The following is a 23,601-nucleotide window of genomic DNA, read 5'->3' on the forward strand; positions in this document are numbered from 1 at the left end:
AAATTAAACAATTTTAGTAATGGTGGCTGAAGAGAAACATTGCACTCTTTAACCACACAACTTGGAACATTATCGGCACCAGGAGAGAAATATGATTTCAACGTCCTAATGGCTGCTGATAGAGAGGATGCAGTGACTTTAGTAGCATTAATATAACCATAATCAGGAAGTAAATATGGATATGAGTTGCTGTAGAGATCAACAGAAGAATAAGTGGATTGAAAGGAATCTACAAAAGATCAGAGGAATCATGTTCATTACAAGTTTTTTCAGCAAGAACAAATGAAGACGGCAAACCAGAAGATTTACACTTCAAGTTTACAAATGAGTAAAATTGTGTAAGATCTCGAGAAAACCGATGTTTACAACGTATAAGATGATTTTATTAATAACAAGAATTTAAAAGATTGAAATTTAACTTGGGTATGGAATATTTACACCAGTCAACACTTTTTATAATTTTTAAAGCATTTAGTTTTAATGTTTCTTAAATCCGAAAGAGTCTTAGTAAACCAGTGGGGTTTATTTGAAACAGACGAATTACGATAAAGAAGGACGCATACATCCAAAATAGAATTTAAGTTAGTATAAACATGTAAGAAAGCTCTAGTCGAGACTCCTCGACTACGAAATCACCTGAACCCTTTGAGGAATTGATATTTCGATAATTATTTGCATCTTGCTGCTAACACAAGAAACTCACACATAGGCATGCACGCATCACGCATGGACTGAACTTAACTAAGACATTGTACTCTGAAACAATTATGAATAACGCTATTACATGATTAGGCAGTATTGCTTACTTACGTCTTTTGGTTTTTCTTCTTTCATAATATCCAAAGAGTCGTCCGTACTACAATTAAGCTTGTCTTTACCAGCAAACTCCGATAGAGTTGTGGAGTAGTTTGACTGCTTTCGGCCGTCCAATTCGTTACGCATAGTTTCATAACGACGCAACTCAAAATCAATGACATCCATACATAACGATCCGATCTGTTATACAATGTATAATGAAATTAATAGAGATTAATTTTTTTAAACTTACCTTGTACTGCACAATTAGGGGATGAAATTTGGTATAAGTTGAGAAGCAAAAGAATATATAAATTATGTTTGTAGACAAATCCAAGCTTTTACGCCAATCTTCGCGAAGCACACGAGCTAAAGCACTTAGGCAGGCCTCTACAAGACTATATTTCAGAAAATGTCTGCTAACTGTGCATGTACAGTAAAATCACTTGCCATTTTTTTCTAACTCTTCTAGATTGTCGGGATTTCGAGCCATCTGCAATATCATACCAGAACCACGAACTCTCTCGCTCAGCTCTTCGTAGAGCAACTCAACATAGTCGTCAATGTTGTTAATGGTCACATCCGCCGTTCGTATGGGTTTTCTTGTGCTATCAGTAGACCCCAATCCTATAGAGTTACTTGATATGACCACACCATTGTTATATGGCCGCGCTGAAGACCTCATATGAGATGCCTGTGATGACTGGCGATTACTTGTATGCGAATTATCTATATATATAAATAGTTTAATAGTTATCAGCATATTGTTAGTGAAAATTGGACTAACCATTACTAGAATTGTCTTTACGGTTTTTTAGGTAAAATATAATTTGCTCCACTTCATTTAGTTGTGACTTATGTATAAGTTCACATTTATCTACTACCTCTCGAGCCAGCGTAGTGGGATCTGTTTTGAAATTCAGCGATCGCAGGCGTATGATTTTTTGGCAATGCTTTATTACCATAAAAAAGTATGTTTTAGTTACCCAAGTAATGAATAAAAACTTTAGAATAGGAAGAATCAAATAAACTCGGAGCTTATTACTGAGGTTCAAACCTTTTTCTCTTCAACCATGGGATTATCGGGTTTCCCATACACTGTTGCCTCGAGCTCATAGTTAACTATTAATGCCTTATCTGTAGGATGCGGCTCAATACAGCCACCTTTCCAGCGTCTGTAATAAATGAACAAGCATTAATATGTATTAGACTTCTTTCAGGTTTGTAAAAGTCAGGGACCTATAATAAAGGTTATGAATTTAAAAAAATTGAGTCAATCTCAAAAGAAGCACCAAGAAGAGAGAGTTTTTTTTCGGGAAATTAAAAAAAGAATAAACTTTTATTTGCAATTTAAAAAAAAAAAATTGTTTTTAATTTTTATAAATAATTTATTCAATAAAAATTAAAAATAATTATTACAGATCAATTTTTATATAAAAATGAAATCATAAATCATCAGTTATGGCATAACTTTTATTGAAAATAAAAATTGAATTCAAATATCTCTAGTGCTCAAAGTTAAGGTTAAAGCCCTAACTATATAACAAAACAAGTAAGAAAGCTCTAGTCGAGACTGCTCGACTACGAGATCCCCTGAACCCTTGGAGTAATAGCTGTTTCAATCATTTTTCGCGTCTTTCTGCTTAAACAAGACACACACACACACACACGCATACACACACAGGCATATACACACACACAACACACACACACACATACACACACACACATACACAAACATTTACATACACATACACACACAAGCATAAACACGCATGGGCGGCAGTGAGCGCTGACTATGAGTACTTAATTGTTTAATAACTTTTTTTGTGGACGTACGATCTTCATGAAACTTTCAGATTATGATTATAACATGGATATGCATGTATTTGCCAAAGCAAGTACACTCTAGTATTTTAATTACACTTTTTACAAAAGTGAGGGTGAAGCGGTGAATTTAGGGGTGGGGGGTAAATTTTAACAAAAACCAAAATTATATAAATTGCATATAAGCACTAACCAGAGAACACATAGACTAGACATGTAGACAAACTTTTTCAACACCGAAAAAATGCGCTGAAGAGACCGGGCAACTTCGTATTTGGTCGGCTCGGTCTTCTGAGGCTCAAGCAGTGAAATTAAGGCACGATAAAATCAGTGTGCTGCGACTTCTGCCACGAAATGCACGCATTACCAAATGAAGCACGGTATGCGCTCTTTTTCCTTACTCACTCTCTCCCTCTCTTTATGGTCTCTCTCTATGGTCTCTCGCAGCAGCGCACAAAAATTGAAAATTGTTCGCGACGATCTCAGCTCGTTCCTTATGAGTGAAGGATATACCGAAATTTGTAAAGCGTTCGCCAGCTATTTAAATAAAAGCGCCTCTTCAATTAAAACCCAAAATCGTCCACACCATTTAAAGTTGAGGGAGGCACACGCCAATATTCATCTCCCATGCATACACACACGTACATGTAAAGGCACATAGGCATACAAATGCTTCTACAAGTTATATCCCATAATTGTGAGCAGTACATACCATGCGTACACACAATCAAATGTATATACATACATACATACATATGTATGTGAGCACTTCACAAAGTCGACCAAATGCAAATGCTGAACTGTAAAATTGCTACAGGCGGCAAGAGCTTCGCACACATGCATACAAAAGCTCATAGTACATGTAGCAAGGGAGAGTGTGTGTGTGCATGCCCGTCGCAAAATCATATTTGTATGAGCACCAACGATTTCATACCCTTCTTAGAAATAATCATGAAAACGCTAACATTTTGTATGAACGTGGCGAACGCTTTTTTCACACACAGGCACACATACACACACACGCATACAGACACACATACACACACACATACGCATACACATACAAACGTATACACACACACACACATACACACACATACACAAACACATACACACACAATCACCCACGCATAAGCACGCATGGGCTGCAGTGTGCGTTTACTATGAGAAGTTAATTGTTTAATAACTTTCTTTTATGAACGTACGATCTTCATGAATAATCTTCAGATTATGATTATAACATGAATATGCATGTAATTGCCAAAGCACAAGTCTCTAGTATTTGAAATACGCTTTTTACAAAAGTGAGGGTGGGGGGGTGAATTTAGAGGTGGGAGTACATTTTAACAAAAACCGAAATTGTATAAATTGCATATAAGCATACATTCAAAATTTGGAGACTCTAGCAATAAAGGTGTAGAAGATATATTTTAAAACTGGTTTTCGATAAGGGTTTTATCGATAAAAAAAGATCGGGATGAGTTATCGATTTTTAATGATAAACTTGATATGCGTGCTGTAATTACGGACATTTTAAAAAAAAATTTGAAGTCTCTATCTCTTATATCTTCGGAAATCGACGCGTTCATACATACGGACAGACGGACAGACGGACAGACAGACGGACAGACGGACAGACAGACGGACAGGGCCAAATCGACTCAGCTCGTCGCCCTGATCAAGAATATATATACTTTGTGGCGTCTGCCACGCCTGCTTCTGCCTGTTACATACATTTCAAAACCATTATACCCTGATTTCCCATTGAAAATGGGTTCAGGGTATAAAAATACTACAATGGAACATCAAAGGCTATACAACCAATTACAATGAACTCCTAACCATTATTAAAAAGTGTTCATATCATATGTCTCCAGGGGACACAATATTATAACATAAACACCTTCATTCCTATCCCAATAAACTACCAGATCTACACCAACAGAGCCACCCACCGATTTGGCGGCGTATCCATATTAATACATAAATCCATACAACACAAACAATTAAACAAACCTGGACACTTAGAAACTCTATAAATAAAAATTTCACCAAAAACAAAAATTAACATACTATCCACATATGTACATCCCTCCCAGTAAACCTTTTTCCCTCAAATGCTTACATGACCAATTTTTAACACACAACATCAATAATAATCAAATCATTGTAGGTGACTTTAGCAGTCAATACCACAGCTGGGGCTCACCTCAGGACAATAGAAGAGGCAGAATTTTATCAAAATTTATTCAAAACTCCAACCTCACCATACTCAACGACGGCTATACAAACAATACATTCACCCACATAGACCACAACCTATCAACAATTTAGTAGTTAAGTTTCGCTTTAATACTGTAGAAAATTCCGATTTGCCACGCCCCTACTGGGCGTAGACACCTCATTTATGGTCAGTTCTTAGAACGTGATAAAGGTACCCTAACTGCAAATGCTTACCCTCAAAAAATCTGAAAATTACAGGGTATTTTTCAATATGTCACGCCCTTAAAGAGGCGTAAAAAATATTTTTGGATCATCGATAGAGGAGGTTACTGGAAACTTAACTCTCTAAATATGAAGCTTCTAGCTATTATACTTTAGGAGATATCAACTTTTGCGGTTTGCCACGCCCCCTGTGGGCGGACATATATTCGACGAAGCTTTTTGGTCTTGGGTGATCAGCCCGAGTATATATACAAAATTTGAGGTCTCTGGCACCAAAAGTGTCCAAAATATAGCAGAATTTAAAAAATCCCCTTATCTTCAGGTCCGATTTGCCGCGCCCCTAATGGGCGTAGACTTATAAATTATCTTTTGATTTTATAGAATCATAACATTAGCTGACGTGCAAAATTTCAGCATTCTGGGTTTACAACTTTAGGAGATACCGCTTTATCCGATTTGCCACGCCCCCAATGGGCGGATATATATCCGATAAAACTTTTTGGTCTTGGGTGATGAGCCCAAGTATATATACAAAATTTAAGGTCCCTGGCATCAATAGTGTCCAAAATATAGCAGAATTTAAAATATCAATATAGCTTCAGGTCCGATTTGCCCCTAATGGGCGTAGATATAATTTTGTCTTTAGACTTTATAGAATCATAACATTAGCTTACATGCAAATTTCAGCGCTCTAGCTGTAAAACTCTTGGAGATACAGTTTTATCCGATTTATCACGCCCCCAATGGGTGGATATATATCCGCCATAGCTCGTGATCTGGGGTGGTCGACGCGCACCTACATACCAAATTTCAGCTTTCTAGCTCTTCAACTAACATGATTTCTGGTATATCGGAAAATGCATTTTCCGCTTTCCCACGCCCCTAGTGGGCGGATCGGGAAAATATTGACACTTTATAAATCGGAGATATACACGAGTATGTGTTCCAAATTTCATTTGCCTTCATACGGACAGACGGACGGACGGACAGCAAGACGGACATTGCACAAAACCAATATACTGATTCACTTTCGTGAATGAGTATAAAAAGTCAACTGGCCACTCTTCGAAAAACTAACCAACGACATCAATAAAACTATACCCTTTAGCACAAACATTAATAAAGAAGCCGCATTCATAAACATCCTTTAAGCCGCCCATCACGCTATACCCGAACCCCACAATAACAACAAGTAAGAAAGCTCTAGTCGAGACTGCTCGACTACGAGATCCCCTGAACCCTTGGAGCAATAGATATTTTAATAATTTTTCGCGTCTTTCAGCTTACACAAGAAACACGCACACACACACATACACACACATACACAAACATTTACATACATATACACACACAAGCATAAACACGCATGGGCGGCAGTGAGCGCTTACTATGAGAACTTAATTGCTTAATAACTTTTTTCGTGGACGTACGATCTTCATGAAAATTAAGATTATGATTATAACATGGATATGCATGTAAATGCCAAAGCACAAGTCTCTAGTATTTGAAATACGCTTTTTACAAAAGTGAGGGTGAGGGGATGAATTTAAGGGTGGGGGGTAAATTTTAACAAAAATCGAAATTGTATAAATTGCATATAAGCATACATTAAAAATTTGGAGACTCTAGCAATAAAGGTGTAGAAGATATAATTTTAGAACTGGTTTTCGATAAGGTTTTTTATCGATAAAAAAGATCGGGATGAGTTATCGATTTTTATTGATAAACTTGATATGCGCGCTGTAATTACGGACATTTTAAAAAAAATTTGAAGTCTCTAGCTCTTATATCTTCTGAAATCGACGCGTTCATACATACGGACAGACGGACAGACGGACGGACGGACAGACGGGCAGACAGACGGACAGGGCCAAATCAACTCAGCTCGTCGCCCTGATCAAGAATATATATACTTTGTGGGGTCTGCCACGCCTCCTTCTGCCTGTTACATACATTTCAACAAAACCATTATACCCTGATTTCCCATTGAAAATGGGTTCAGGGTATAAAAACACCCCCTGGTGGAATAAGACCCTCACAGAACTTAGAAACAAATATTCGACGCCTCTGTGGACTGAACCCAAAAAAGCAATACATTCCATCACCGACATAATCAACAACACACCCACTACTGACACAACCCAAACAGCCCAAGAGGTAGAATCCGAAATCACACACATAGAACTAATATCCGCCTAATAGACCCTCAAAGAAACAACTCGCGGCTTAAATAGAATATCCCCTAAAAAAACCAGAATAAAACTCTTTAAAAATATTTTCAATAGCTTCATTCCTTAATCCTACAAAATCAGCCTATTCATCCCCATATTAAAACCGAAGACCAACAAAACAATAATAACAAACTATAGACCAATCTCCCTTAACTGTTACCTTTCTAAAACATTAGAAATTATAATAGCCAAACGCCTTTGGTGGTTCGTCACACAAAACAGACTCATACACCCAAATCAGACAGGCATCAAACAAGGGAAATCAGATACAGTCTGATATTGGCAGACCATCTGATAACTGGATCCTTACAGTCCAAAAAGCACATCTCAGTAATTACCCTTGATATTTCAAGGGCATGCATACCATCATAGACAAGCTGATACAATGGAAAGTCATGGCAACCTGCAAAATAAAAAACTAAGAGACAATATAAAACATTGTTACATAACTCAAATTCACCACTCCACAAATACCTTAAACAAAACAATAACCAAAACAAGTAAGAAAACTCTAGTCGAGAGTGCTCGACTAGATACTACCCTGAACCCAACAAATAAAAATGCCCATTTAGTATGGCTGAAATTTCAATTTCGATGTATTTAAAAATATAAATAAAATACCAAACTCATTTAATAAAATATAAAAATATTTTGAAACAATTAAAAAAAAATTAACATTTAATAAAATATAAAAATATTTTGAAACAATTAAAAAAAAATTAACATCAGTTGCATCGATCGGGATTCGAACCGCGACTTCTCGATCGAGCGTCATGCAGCTAACACACTAGGCCACCCCACTCCTGCTGCTGCCGCTGGCAAAACTCAAATAGCTTCACTGCTGCAGCGCCATCTACCAAAACTAAACGAAACTAACTGCTGATGTGATTCAACGAATGTTTCTGTTGTAGCTGCTGCACGTGCGTTTGTTAATTGGCCAAATATTTGATTATTTTTTATTAATTTTTGACTGAACGGAATTTAATGAAACTTTCTGCATATGATCGCTCTGATCAAGAATATATATACTTTGTGGGGTCTGCCACGCCTCCTTCTGCCTGTTACATACATACTTTCAACAAAACCATTATACCCTGATTTCCCATTGAAAATGGGTTCAGGGTATACAAATCCAAACTAACATCAGCCCTACATAAAATCATAACAGCATGTAAAGAACTAAATATCCCCTACCTCCCACCTACAACTAAAGCAATCTCCCCACAATGCACTATAGGAAAAAAGCCCGAAATTTTGGCATCAATTCTAAAAATAGAGCTAGGAGGTTGAAATTTTACATACACCTAAGATAAATTAATTTAGAATTCAATTTTTTTTTCTCTACGATTAGACCACGTCTACTTCCCGCCACCTTGTTACTTATTAATTCAACCATGAGTTCCTTAGACATAATTTTTACTAATATTCAACATAAAGCTTACAGCACATATTTTTAGATAAAAATTATTAAAATAAGACAAATGTAAAAGTGTATGACAATTCAGCTATACCCTGTAAAATTATTTTTTTTAAATGACCAAATATTTTTTTTCTTTTTCACTTATTACATATTTAGAAAATTAACATTAAATAATCTTAATATTTTTCACCTAATTCGATATTCAAATTGTCTAGATCATGTTTATCTTCGTCTTCCTTTTGAATTTCCGGTTTCGCTTATATCGTCCTATCTTTACTGAGGCGCGTTTGACGGACGCTCGATCAGAACAACCAATCACTTCACTTGAAAATTTAAATATTTTGAAAAGATTTGCCTTTTTGAAGACAAAGACAACAAGAGTTGATCAGATAAGTCTAATCCCTCTGAAAAAGATCCATAATGTTGTTTAATCTGCTGCTCTTTCGGACATGAAAACTATTTAAGAATACTAGCAGTTATCCATCAACTGGTATCCATGGATCAAAACTATATTCACAGTTGGGACTTGGGATACGCTCTAAATTTTACCCTATTTATATAAGACTAAGAAAAGATAACAAATAGTGTGTTCCTCTTGTCTTGCAAGATCAGAAGCAAATTTTATCTGCACTTGAGTGGCAGCTTCTTCATAATTAGCTTCCTTATGGAGAATTTTATTTCGCGAGGCTCTTTTAAGAGTCTCAATATTCTTCCCATGAATGACCTTTTTTGAATTTTTATAGATTCCGGCTAGTTTTTGGCAAAAATTTTTAATAAAATCAATAAATTACTTAAGCAGAAATAATGTTTTCCATACTTTCGTTCATATTGTTATTCATTTTCTCAAGGATACAAAAGTTTGTTTAGCTTTTCTTGGCGATTTTTGCTTGACCATACGTCTACAACTTCTCAGCTTTGAAACTCATATTTTACTAGAAAATTGTTATTTTTTCGTAATGGAGCAAAAAGGAGCAAAAACGGTTAATAGCCTCTAATAATAGAGGGTTCACACAATACGTGTACAATTAAACTTCATCACTACTTTCCTCTTTTGTAACTTATACTCCACGAAACACGAACAATTTTATTTATTTTTCAGTTAAAATACACGACATCAAAACATAGACAAATTAGACAATGAAACAAATGTACTCAAAATTGGAATTGACAGTTTATAGTATATATTATTAGTAATGTTTTCAATTTTTAAAATTAAGTTTTCTTTTTATTTACCGCAGCATTAAACTTGAAAGTTGCACAAATTTTCCCGCGTTTTTTTTTTTTTTTTTTTGCTTACAGAGATATAGTAGGGAAAATTCATAAAAATTTTACAAATACTTTCTACTTTAGTTAATATGTTTATTATTGGAATATATTATTGGAATATAAAAAAAAAAAAACAAAAAAAAATTGCATTAATGCCAAAATTTTGGGTTTTTTTCCTATAGTGCAATGGATCTTTCACAATTCTCTTATCAATATAACACTACAAAAATTTAACAAAGCCAACACTCCAGCGAGTATATACAGACAAAAATTTCTATTACAAACAAATACAAAAACCACACATTCATATACACAGACGGCTCACTGCAAAGTGACACAGCCACCTTTGCCATCACAACAGAAGCTGAAACCATAGCCATCCTCTATGCAATAGAATTAATCCAAAAGAAACAAGTAAGAAAGCTCCAGCCGAGACTGCTCGACTACGAGATCCCTTGAACCCTTGGAGTAATAGCTATTTCATAATTTTTCGCGACTTTCAGCTTACACAAGAAACACGCACACACACACACGCACGCACGCACACACAGGCATACATACATACACACACACATACACATAAACATTTACACACACACATACACACACAAGCATAAACACGCATGGGCGGCAGTGTGCACTTACTATGAGAACTCAATTGTTTGATAACTTTTCTTGTGGACATACGATCTTCATGAAACTTTCAGATTATGGATATGCATGTATGTATATGCCAAAGCACAAGTCTCTAGTATTTGAAATACGGCGTTTGCAAATGTGATGGTGAGGGGGTGAGTATAGGGGTGGAGGGTAAATTTTGTATAAATTGCATATAAGCATACATTCAAAATTTGGAGACTCTAGCAATAAAGGTGTAGAAGATATAATTTTATAACTGGGTTTCGATAGGGTTTTTTATCGATAAAAAAGATCGGGATGAGTTATCGATTTTTAATGATAAACTCGATATCCGCGCTGTAATTACGATCATTTTACAAAAAATTTGAAGTCTCTAGCTCTTATATCTTCGGAAATCGACGCTTTCAAACATACGGACAGACAGACAGACGGACAGGGCCAAATCAACTCAGCTCGTCGCCCTGATCAAGAATATATATACTTTGTGGGGTCTGCCACGCCTCCTTCTGCCTGTTACATACATTTCAACAAAACCATTATACTCTGATTTCCCATTGAAAATGGGTTCAGGGTATAAAAAGCAGGAAACCACATAATCTGCTCAGACTTTCTCTCATCCATTAAATTCATCTCCAACACCAACAACAACAACCTATACCATGTAACCATAAGAACACTACTTAAAAAATCTTCCCCAAAAATAAAACTGCTCTGAATACCCAGCCACTGCGGCATTGAGGGGAATAAACTAGCCGACACTACAGCCAAAGCCACAATTAAAATGCCCCATCATTGCACTCCCAATTTTAACACAATAGACATTAACAAATCCATGAAAAACATACAAACCCAAAAATTAATGAACAACATTCAATTATGCAACGACTGGTACCAACAAATAAATATGTATAAGCCTAATACACACAGATAACTACTTAAAGAATATTAACCAAAATAGTATTATAAGTCGGGATCATAATAATAAATAAAAAATAATGAAGCTGATGGAATTATTTCATTACTTAAAACCATAGCTCGCAAAAAACTGTTAACACTTTTTCGTTGTCTGCAAAAAAGTGTCTTTCACTGACACAGTCAAAAAAACTCAGACAGAAACTGTTTTTGTCGCGTCTGGCTTAGCTCTCTCGCGCTCTGAGGGAGACAGTTGTTTCTGTTTTCGTTTCCTCAAGTCAAACACTGATCGTTTGCTTGAGTTAAATGAAGTAACGGTAAGTTGCGTTTGTATGGGTAATCACGCGCGATTGCTGCGTTCTTTTTGTATGTACAGTGGGCCAAAAAAGTATTGGCACACTTGAAAAATCGAACTTCTAAGAGCTGTAACTTTTTTTTGAACACAACTATAAATAAATTAAAAACGGCATTTATTAAATCCATGTTTTCTAATAATATTTAACAAAAAAAAAATTTAATTTCTTGTTTGGTTCACTTGCAGAGAACCAAAATATAAATATAGGCACAAATTTTCGTAAAAAAAGTATTGGCACACACTATGTTCTAGCTTACGCTTTCGTTGCTACAACCGTAAACTACCGTTATTTTTCATTCCTTCTTTTACACATCGCTTCGTTTTGGTTGTTGCACGTGTTTGCAATAACTTCTAATCGAAAATTTAAGAGAGCAAGAGAAAAATGGCTAGAGGTGCAGAAATTTCTTTGGAAATACGGAAATTAATCATTAAACTGTATTTAGAGAATAAATCTTATCGTGAAATTGGCACTCTTGTAGACAGATCATGGTCTAGTGTGAGAAATATTATTATGCATTACACACAAACGGGAAAAATAGCTCCAGTACGCAGATCAGGCCGGCCTAAAATATTAACAGAACGCCAGGAACGGATTGTGGTGTCCACAGTTGCCCAAAATCCACATACTTCGGCTGTGAAATTATGCGAGAGCCTACAAGAATCTTTTGACAGTAATTTCACCCCACAAACTGTTCGAAATACCCTGCATAATGCCGGGTATCATGGTCGTGTTCCTAGGCGCAAGCCTTTTATTTCGAAGGTGAACAAGAAAAGGAGGCTAGAGTTCGCCAAACAACACATAAATCAGCCGGATTCATTTTGGAACACAATTATTTTTAGTGACGAATCTAAATTTAATCTCTTTGGGTCTGATGGAGCGCAAAAAATTTGGCGGAAACCTATGAAGGAGCTTCAAGAAAATAACTTGCTCAAAACTGTTAAGCACGGTGGAGGCAATGTGATGGTTTGGGGGTGTTTTGCTGCTTCTGGAGTTGGAAACTTGGTATTTATTGATGACACTATGGACAAACATGTTTATAGAGACATTCTCAAAGAGAATTTAAGTCCAAGTGTTCAAAAACTAGGTCTCAGTGGCACTGATTGGCAGTTTCAACAAGATAATGACCCAAAACATTCGTCATATCTTGTGCAGGAGTGGCTCATATACCACTGCAAGCAGTTTAAAACACCACCCCAATCACCGGATTTGAATCCCATTGAGCACGTATGGCACCTCTTGGAAAGGAAGATTCGATCACACCGAATAACTTCGAAGAATTCTCTAAAAGAGGCCCTACGCGCTGAGTGGGCGAAAATCACCACCTTTGAAACGTCAAGGCTAATAAGTAGCATGAAGAGACGTTTGCAGGCAGTTATTAAGTCAAACGGAGGACCTACCAAGTATTAGGGTGATTGAGTGACGATGGAAAAGATTGTTTACGTCAATTGTGCCAATACTTTTTTTACGAAAATTTGTGCCTATATTTATATTTTGGTTCTCTGCAAGTGAACCAAACAAGAAATTAAATTTTTTTTTTGTTAAATATTATTAGAAAACATGGATTTAATAAATGCCGTTTTTAATTTATTTATAGTTGTGTTCAAAAAAAAAGTTACAGCTCTTAGAAGTTTGATTTTTCAAGTGTGCCAATACTTTTTTGACCCACTGTATGTATGCGTGTATTTACATGCACACGAAGGCAAAAACATTTTCTGCTGAGTTTGTTAGTCAAAGTGTTTCTTGCTGAGAGGCTTTGTGTGAGAGAAAATCGTGTTAGTTTTACGCGACACTCACGTGAGTGCGTCACACGAATGAGTCATCGCATTGCGTCTGAGCGAAACAGATGCTAAAGAAAACAGAGAGTGACGCTCAGAGAGAGACGTGTCTACACAATTTTTTTTGAGTATGATGCGAGAAAGAGAATAAACGAAAAAACGCTCAACTCTCATTTGCAAGCTCTGCTTAAAACAAATTTTTTTAACTAAAAAAAAAAAAATTACAATTTTTTCCATTATTTTTGTGTTTTTATGGTCAGCTTATTTTAAGGGTTTTTTTGGGAAACTTTTTGCTTATTGTAGATTACTTTTTTCGTCAATCTAGCTTATGGTGACTCAAAATCTGGTCAACAGTGGTGCCAAGGTAAATGTATCAGGGTGACTTTACTTATACAGTTTGACACGAAAGTGTTTTCTCTTGGGAAAAAAATAGAATTTTTGTTCTTTGACATTAAAAAAAAACTACTAAATGTGATATTTCAAAGTTTTTAAAAATTATATTATGGTTTTCAATTTGTTGTCTTACAAAAATAACTTTAAAAAAAATTGAAAATACTATTAACATAGGCTTAAATAACAATAACAACATCAAATATGTATATTCAAATTCAACTGACACGAAAGTGTTTGCACACATGCTATTCTTTATTTCTTCTTACTGCTAAATTCGTATTTACCGTTGTTTTCGGCGATTTCAATGTGCACAGTTGTGGCTAATGCTATGTTCTGAACAATTTCGTCATATTTTGTAAAAATCGATTCAGATCTTCAAAAAATTTAAACAAATTAAGAATGCCAGGGAAGCGATTGTCATTTGACATGATTCAATTGGTTTATTATAACCACTCCATAGGAAAATCAGTGGCGGAGATCTCAGAAATGTTTATAATATCGAAGAGGACCATTTACAATATTTTAAGCCGCGCAGAAAACAATGAAACACTGGAGCCAAGGCATTCAACTGGACGACCTCGGGCGTTAACAGATAGGGCCGAGCGTATTCTGGCCAGGAAAGTTAATGATAACCCAACAATTTCGACCAGAACGCTTGCCAGGAAGCTGCAGGAAGAATGTCGTATTGACATATACCGCGAAAGTGTCCGCAGAGCCCTAAAAAGGAACGAGTTTGCATCCCGAGTTGCGCGGAAAAAACCATTGTTGTCGTCGAATCATGAGAAAAGACGTCTAACATTCGCCAGGATGCATGTGGGATATGTGGATTCATATTGGAATGAAACCATATTTTGTGACGAGACAAAAATGATGATGTTGTATTACAACGATGGACCCAGCCGTGTTTGGCGAAAGCCGTTGAAAGCCCTTGAACGGAAAAATATAATTCCCACTATTAAGTTCGAAAAACTTTCAGTGATGGTCTAGAGGTGTATTTCTAGTAAAGGAGTTGGAGAATTGTGCTTTAACGAGAGTACAATGGATGCCAAACAGTATTTGGAGATTTTACGCACGAATCTAGTGTCCAGTGCCCGCAAGTTTAGATTTTTCAGGGATGGTAAACCAACATTTAGGTTTTACCAAGATAATGACACCAAACACAAAGCTAACATAGTCAGGTGCTGGCTTCTCTACAATTGTGCAAAGTCCCGACCTTAATCCCATAGAGAATCTGTGGGCTGATCTCAAAAAAAAGGACAGCCAAGCGAGGTCCAACAAACAAAAGTGATTTGAAAGCCTGTATATTAGAGGAATGGGAGAAGACACCGGTGGAATATGTGCAAAAACTAATCAATTCCATGAGTAGACGGTAGGAAGCGGTCATTGAAGCCAATGGGGGTCATACTAAATACTAATTTTGATACTTAATATAGTTAATAGTGCCTTATTTTGAATACTTTATTTTTGTGCAAACACTTTCGTGTCAGTTGAATTTGAATATCTTTTATGTTGTTATTGTTATTTAAGCCTATGTTAATAGTTTTTAAATTTTTTTAAAGTTATTTTTGTAAGACAACAAATTGAAAACCATAATGTAATTTTTAAAAACTTTGAAATATCACATTTAGTAGTTTTTTTTTTAATGTCAAAGAACAAAAATGCTTTTTTCCCATGTGAAAACACTTTCGTGTCAAACTGTATATATACAGTGACGAGCAAAACTGTAACACGAATTCAATGTTGCAACTTCAAGAGTCTGTATTTTTGCTTCTACTATATGGATGTTTAAGATCTTAATTTTATGTTAGTATGGTATTTAGCTGTCTTACCTGAAATCATTCGGAAATATATATATATATATTTCATATATATATATATATATATATATATATATATATATATATATATATATATATATATATATATATTTCATATATATATATATTTCATTTAAATATATATATATATATTTCATTTAAATGTTTAACCGAAATTACGTATATATGTATATAAAATATACATACATACGTAATTTCAGTTAAACATTTAAATGAAAAAATCGATATTTTGTTGGTTGAAGTCCTGTTAACAACTGTGACTGTTTTTCTATATTGCTTACGAGGTATGATTAAGTCTGTTGATACTTAAGTCTGTTAATATTAAAATTATCAAGCTACCCACAGGCCTTTGTACCTTGTACATTACTTTATAAATCGGGTTTAAGTGTAAATTAATTTAATTTTGTTAATTTTGTCACTAATATATACAAAAATAGAACAGCAAATAACCTTATAATGATATTTTACGTGTTTTCTGTGTATTTAAATTTAAATAAACATCCAATAATGTAATCTTACTCACAGAAAATTAAAGCTTATATGAATACAGTTAAATTAAATCAAGAAAAATATTGCATTAATGGTGGAATATCTCAAGCTACACCTACTTTTGAATAAACTTCGCATCATCACTTGTCTGCATTTCTCTTGCTTTCGAACAAACAAAAATAACGAAACTAGTAGTCCGAATTATATTTGATTTACAATTAGGCTGCCCGGTGTTTATAGGTTTTACCGACGTCTTTTGTGTTTAAGCCGCAGTAGAAATTCGAGAATTACTTGCAATAGCGTTAATTTTACATAATAAGTATAGTGAATAATGCTAGTAAATATGTCCCGACTTTGCTTGAAATGACAAACAAAAAATGAACTCTCCTTCGCGAAACGAATTATCACAATGACGTCGTCAAGTAGTGCTGTAAAGCTATCGATTGAACTATCGATCTATCGAATTTGTATATTTTTGCGTCCATATCGATCGTTTTTGTATACTATCGATAGAGATGATATCGTGCGTTGCACATCAATTACTTTGGCGCAACTTCGCAAGTCGGCGGTTCTTTTTGGTAAGAAATTTATTTATATATAAGAAGCAATTAAGTATAAAAATAAGTATTTATTTGTAGGTAAATTTTCGTTGGTGTTGGTGGCGGAGGAAGGATGGATAAATATCTTTTGAAAAATCCACAGGGTAAGTACCATTTCCCAACTAGCAACGCAAGTAACTAATTTAAGTTTTGTATGTACATATGTATGTGCTTTGTTAAGTTGGAGAAGACAGCAGCATTGAGGCTATTGAGGACAAGCAACTAGTTCAAAGACCACGAGTTGGAAGATCATCGAAATTTTTGTGCATTCCTGCTTCATCCACGGAGTCAGAGCGATTGTTTAGCAAAGCTGGACAGATTATAACGGAACGACGAGCTGCCTTAAAAGCTAAGCATGTGGACATGCTTCTTTTTCTTCACCACAACTCTTAGATCTTAGCAGAAAACTAAAAGCCATACATTTAATTTTAATTTTATTCAACTTATTTTATTTTGTTATACACCATGAAGGATCTCATATGTAAACAAATGAATTGTTTATTAAAATTTGTATTTTTTTTATTGTTAAATATGCATTTATTTAGTTATTTTTGAAAATATTTTCGATAGTACTATCGGTACTATTGAATATTTGTTGTAAAACCATCGAAACAATTGAATGTTGCAACCATCGATAGTTTTACAGCTCTATCGTCAAGCATGATAAATGCAGCATACAATCACTGACCAGAGAACACAAAGACTAGACATGTAGAACAAATTTTTCTACAGCAGAAAATGTTAAGTTGGTCGACCACTTTACTTCGTATTTGCTCGGCTCGGTCGCTGGAGGTTCGAGCAGTGAAAATATTGCACGACAAAGTCAGTGCGCTGCAAGCGCTCAAACGAAATGGTGCTATTCTTATATGAAGCACGACTATGCGCTTTTGTCCTACTCTCTCTCTCTCTCTCTCTATCTCTCTCTATGGTCGCTCAAATCACCGAACTCAGCAGCGCACAAAAATTGAAATTTGTTGGCGACGATCCCAGCTCTTTCCTTTTGAGTGAAGGGTATACCGAAATCATAAAAGCGTTTGTCACGCTCATGCAAACAAAATGTAAGCGTTTCGATGGTTATTCGTGGGAAGGGTAGGAAAGCGTTGATACGCATAAAGAATATGATTTCGCGACGGGCAAGCATACACACACTTGCAGTCTCTGGAAACATGTGTGAGCATTTGTGGCCTGTGTGCGTAACTCTTGCTGCCTGAGCAAATTGTAATGCCCAAAATTTACCGTTAATTGGCCTTTGAGGGAGCACATACATTTGCATACATATGTGTATGTATGTATGAGATGGGATAATAATTGTCTGGCGATTCAGTAGTTTGTCAATTTTGTATTGTTTGAATTGTAGAGTGACTGCCAAATGAGCCTTTATGACTTAATCAGTAATTTTGTTACGGATATCCACTTCACGCAAATGTATATGTACATATTTACGTACATTTATATACTAATTTATCTAATCATATATATATACATATATATAATTATAATTAAATATTTTATTCAAATTTCAACCGAAAAAATTTTATCGGGGTACACTTATATGTTTATTAAATGCTTTACAATATATTGGCAAGTGGACTATAAAAACTTGAAAAGAAATACGCATGTCGAAATTACTGATTAAGTCATAAAGGCTCATTTGGCAGTCACTCTACAATTCAAACAATACAAAAACAAGTAAGAACGTTGCAATCGGGCGATACCGATAGCAGAAGACTCATTCACAGACCAAACGCTGTTAACCAGAGTATATAGTGCAATTTTGAAGTCTAGTGCGCAGCAAAAAACACGGCATGATGCCATTAAAATTGGAAAATCATCGATAGCTATTGCATTCAAATTACATACATATATAATTTATACAAATTTGATTTTTATTATATATTTATATCCATACATTGGATACCGGCTTCAAGCTAACAGCAGATCAGCGCGATTTTCCTATGCTTGTGCACACACTCATCGTCTATTCTATGCGTACAGACAGAAGCGCGCCTTTTCTCACATTCTTAGAATTTCGATTGATTTCTGGACTTTCTAGCCGTTACTGTAGTTTTGTCTGATGACGCTCTCTTATTAAGCTATTCTATTTTAGCAACTGATTGCTCGAGCAAAGCAGTGGCGCGGGTGCTAAGGGCGACGCAAGTAATGTTACAGTAGGGGAGGTTCGAACCTTTACTGTGTTATTTTTTTTATTTTTTCATACATATTTCGTTTTTTATAAAATAGATATTTTATTGGGAAGGTGCGAGCTTGACTGAATGGCACTTAATACTTTTTTCTTAGTCGAATAATTTTATAAGTTTAAATTTGTTTCTTCTTAAATAGCCCTCAAATACATATACGCAAATACATACATATGTATATATAATTATATATGTAAGCCTGCACGCATAGCATCAAGCATTCCAGCCTTATACACGCGCTCATTTGTATGTGTGTATGTATGTACACATAAATGCGTGCTCTAGCATATTCTAAGAATCCCGTTGTGATTGATTTGTCTTTGCATTGTTTTTGAATTTCCAGCCGCTACACTGACTTTTCTTTGCTATGCGGCGTCATAACAATAATGTGATTTCGTTTTAACTACTATTGATCGAAACGATGCGGTGGTGCTGTAGGCTGAAGCGCTGGCGATCTTTATTTTAGCTATTTTGACAAACATGCTGTTTGGGTTGGGTGCGAGTTCAAATCCCGCTGCAAATTTTTTGCAAATTTTTGTTATTTTAGCTTTTTTATATATTATTAATTTTATAAAAATGTTTCCTTCCGTGCTATCAATGCCTATTAAGCCTACTTATGTGTACATATACATAAATAGATGGCTGACGCATATAAATGTCGCAATTCGGGCACTGTAAATGCCGATTGCCACGCCCCTAGTAGCCGTAGACTCCTCAATTTTAGCCAGTTTAGAACGAGCAACCGGTTACCTAAATGCAAAATTTGAATTCTTGCGCTCAAAAAATGTGAAAATTACAGGGTATTTTTCGATATGCCACGCCCCTAAAGAGGCTTAAAAATAATTTTTGGGGCATCGATAGAGGAGGCCACCAGTAACTTAACTATCCAAATTTGAAGCTTCTAGCTCTTAAACTGTAGGAGATATAAGCTTTTGCGGTTTGCCACGCCCCCTATAGGCGGACATATATCTACCATAGCTCGTTGGACGTGGGTGGTCAACCCGCGTATATATACAAAATTTCAGGTCTCTAGCATCAATAGTGCCTAAAATATAGAAGAATTCAAAAAATCACTATATCTTCAGGTCCGATTTGCCACGCCCCTAGTGGGCGTAGATATATAATTTTTTCACCTATCTTCATAGAATTAAAACTTCAGCTTACATGCAAAATTTCAGCATTCTAGGTTTATAACTTTAGGAGATACAGTTTTATCCGATTTGCCACGCCCCTAATGGGCGGAGATATAAACGCCATAGCTATGGCGGAGATATATCCGCCATAGCTATGATCGGCGCGGACCTACATACCAAATTTCAGCTTTCTAGCTCTTCAACAAACATGATTTCTGGTATATCGGAAAATGCATTTTCCGATTTGCCACGCCCCTAGTGGGCGGATCGGAAAAATTTTAACACTTTACAAATCGGAGATATACACGAGTATGTGTTCCAAATTTCAAGTCTCTAGCTTCAATAGCGCCGAAATAGATTGCGTTCATACGGACAGACGGACGGACAGCAAGACGGACATTGCACAAAGCCAATATACTCATTTCACTTTCGTGAATGAGTCTAATGACAAACTACTGAATCGCCAGACAATTATTATCCCATCTCAGACATACATACACATATGTATGCAAATGTATGTGCTCCCTCAAAGGCCAATCAACGGTAAATTTGCTCAGGCAGCAAGAGTTACGCACACAGGCCACAAATGCTCACACATGTTTCCAGAGACTGCAAGTGTGTGTATGCTTGCCCGTCGCGAAATCATATTCTTTATGCGTATCAACGCTTTCCTACCCTTCCCACGAATAACCATCGAAACGCTTACATTTTGTTTGCATGAGCGTGACAAACGCGTTTATGATTGAGGTATACCCTTCACTCAAAAGGAAAGAGCTGGGATCGTCGCCAACAAATTTCAATTTTTGTGCGCTGCTGAGTTCGGTGATTTGAGCGACCATAGAGAGAGATAGAGAGAGAGAGAGAGTAGAACAAAAGCGCATAGTCGTGCTTCATATAAGAATAGCACCATTTTGTTTGAGCGCTTGCAGCGCACTGACTTTGTCGTGCAATATTTTCACTGCTCGAACCTCCAGCGACCTAGCCAAACAAATACGAAGTAAAGTGGTCGACCAACTTAACATTTTCTGCTGTAGAAAAATTTGTTCTACATGTCTAGTCTATGTGTTCTCTGGTCAGTGCTTCTTCACAGGTTTATCGAAAATGGAAGATTTTAATACCAAACTTTTTCTACAAGTTGCAAACGCACTGCTACATTTTTTCATTGGTGGCAGTATTAAACAAGTAAGAAAGCTCTACTCGAGACTGCTCGACTACGAGATCCCCTGAACCCTTGGAGCGATAGATATTTCAATAACTTTTCGCGTCTTTCAGCTTACACAAGAAACACGCACACACACACGCACGTACGCACACACAGGCATACATACACACACACGCATACAGACACACACACACACATACACACACAAACGCATACACACACACACACACACATACACAAACACATACACACACATACACAAACATTTACATACATATACACACACAAGCATAAACACGCATGGGCGGCAGTGAGCGCTTACTATGAGAACTTAATTGTTTAATAACTTTTTTTGTGGACGTACGATCTTCATGAAACTTTTAGATTATGATTATAACATGGATATGCATGTAATTGCCAAAGCACAAGTCTCTAGTATTTGAAATACGCTTTTTACAAAAGTGAGGGTGAGGGGGTGAATTTAAGGGTGGGGGGTAAATTTTAACAAAAACCGAAATTGTATAAATTGCATATAAGCATACATTAAAAATTTGGAGACTCTAGCAATAAAGGTATAGAAGATATAATTTTATAACTGGTTTTCCATAAGGTTTTTTATCGATAAAAAAAGATCGGGATGAGTTATCGAATTTTAATGATAAACTTGATATGCGCGCTGTAATTACGGACATTTAAAAAAAAATTTAAGTCTCTAGCTCTTATATCTTCTGAAATCGACGCGTTCATACATACGGACAGACGGACAGACGGACGGACGGACAGACGGACAGACAGACGGACAGGGCCAAATCGACTCAGCTCGTCGCCCTGATCAAGAATATATATACTTTGTGGGGTCTGCCACGCCTCCTTCTGCCTGTTACATACATTTCAACAAAACCATTATACCCTGATTTCCCATTGAAAATGGGTTCAGGGTATAAAAAGCCAGAATTCCCGCTTTCCGCAATTCCCAAATATTTCCCGCAATTGGTCTTCGGAAACAGACAGATTTGACGGGAAAAAAGCTAAATTGGCAGTAGTGGTTGTCTAGTTTATGTGTTCTCTGGTTAGTGGTCTTACACAGATGTACTATGTATGAACATACATATGTATGTACATAAGTACATTTATATATTGTTATTGCTAATAATGTTTATAAATAAATGTGTTTATATCCCTAAATAATTATATATAATTAAAATTATTTTATACACATTTTCAACCGAAAAAATTATAGTAAAACACTACTTACTTTATTAAATGTGTTGCAATATATGATGAAATGCACATGTCATATTATACTCAAGCTTTATTCATTATTTTCAACAATTTCTAATTAAGTCATAATGGCCTATTTGATAGTCACAAACTACTAAATCCAGAGACAATGAGCTTGCCATCCCATACAAGTATACACATACACAAATGTATGTATGCATGTGCTCACTTCACATGGCAGACCAACGGCAAATTTTGGGCTTTACAATTTGCAAATGCTGATGATTGACAAAAATACTGAGAAAGAATTGAGTTTCGCGACGCACGCACACAAAAGCACATACACGTAGCAAGGGACTACAAGTGTGTGTCTGCATGCCCGTCGCGAGATCATATTCTTTATGCGCCTCAACGCATTCATACCCTTCCCATAAATATATATCGAAACGCTTACATTTTGTTTGCATGAGCGTGACAAACGCTTTTATGATTTCGGTATACCCTTCACTCAAAAGGAAAGAGCTGGGATCGTCGCCAACAAATTTCAATTTTTGTGCGCTGCTGAGTTCGGTGATTTGAGCGACCATAGAGAGAGATAGAGAAAGAGAGAGAGAGAGAGTAGGACAAATAGCGCATAGCTGTGTTTCATATAAGAATGGGACCATTTCGTTTGAGCGCTTGCAGCGCACTGACTTTGTCGTGCAATATTTTCACTGCTCGAACCTACAGCGACCGAGCCGAGCAAATACGAAGTTTAGTGGTCGACTAACTCAACATTTTCTGCTGTAGAAAAATTTGTTCTACATGTCTAGTCCATGTGTTCTCTGATCAGTGTCCGTGTATAGCACGCGCATATAGAGTTTTGTTTTAAATATCTATAAATTGCCCCGTTATTTCGTTAT

The 23,601-nt window shown here is 36.0% G+C and overlaps 1 protein-coding gene and 1 long non-coding RNA gene across 9 annotated transcripts in view; one reads left to right on the forward strand and one right to left on the reverse strand.

Moving 5' to 3' along the window:
- The window catches only part of Kap3 (kinesin associated protein 3), a 55,208-nt gene extending 32,319 nt beyond the window's left edge, over positions 1-22,889 (reverse strand). For 2 of the 8 annotated variants that reach the window (XR_016271192.1, XM_089475097.1), the window contains exons 1-6: positions 7,459-7,619; positions 1,853-1,970; positions 1,583-1,748; positions 1,246-1,524; positions 1,049-1,185; positions 811-996 (exon numbers count right to left, since the gene is read on the reverse strand). Coding sequence is in view for 6 of the 8 variants with exons in the window: in XM_089475097.1 (XP_089331223.1) it covers positions 811-996; positions 1,049-1,185; positions 1,246-1,524; positions 1,583-1,748; positions 1,853-1,970; positions 7,459-7,526 (954 nt within the window). In the remaining 2 variants the exon portion in view is untranslated. Of the gene's footprint in view, positions 1-810; positions 997-1,048; positions 1,186-1,245; positions 1,525-1,582; positions 1,749-1,852; positions 1,971-7,458; positions 7,627-7,662; positions 7,717-16,505; positions 16,796-22,733 lie in introns of those variants that run through there. The other 6 variants (XM_089475095.1, XM_089475096.1, XR_016271191.1 and 3 more) reach the window with 6 other exon arrangements.
- On the forward strand, positions 16,823-17,515 carry LOC149268218 (uncharacterized). Its single transcript, XR_016271194.1, has 3 exons — positions 16,823-16,964; positions 17,025-17,089; positions 17,167-17,515. It is a non-coding gene; the product is annotated as an uncharacterized LOC149268218 (long non-coding RNA).
- Positions 22,890-23,601: the final 712 nt, after the last annotated feature.

The sequence above is a fragment of the Drosophila arizonae genome, chromosome X (genome assembly GCF_054131065.1).
Source record: "Drosophila arizonae isolate 15081-1271.41 chromosome X, UAZ_ARI_1.0, whole genome shotgun sequence".
In the NCBI taxonomy this organism is placed as follows: domain Eukaryota; kingdom Metazoa; phylum Arthropoda; class Insecta; order Diptera; family Drosophilidae; genus Drosophila; species Drosophila arizonae.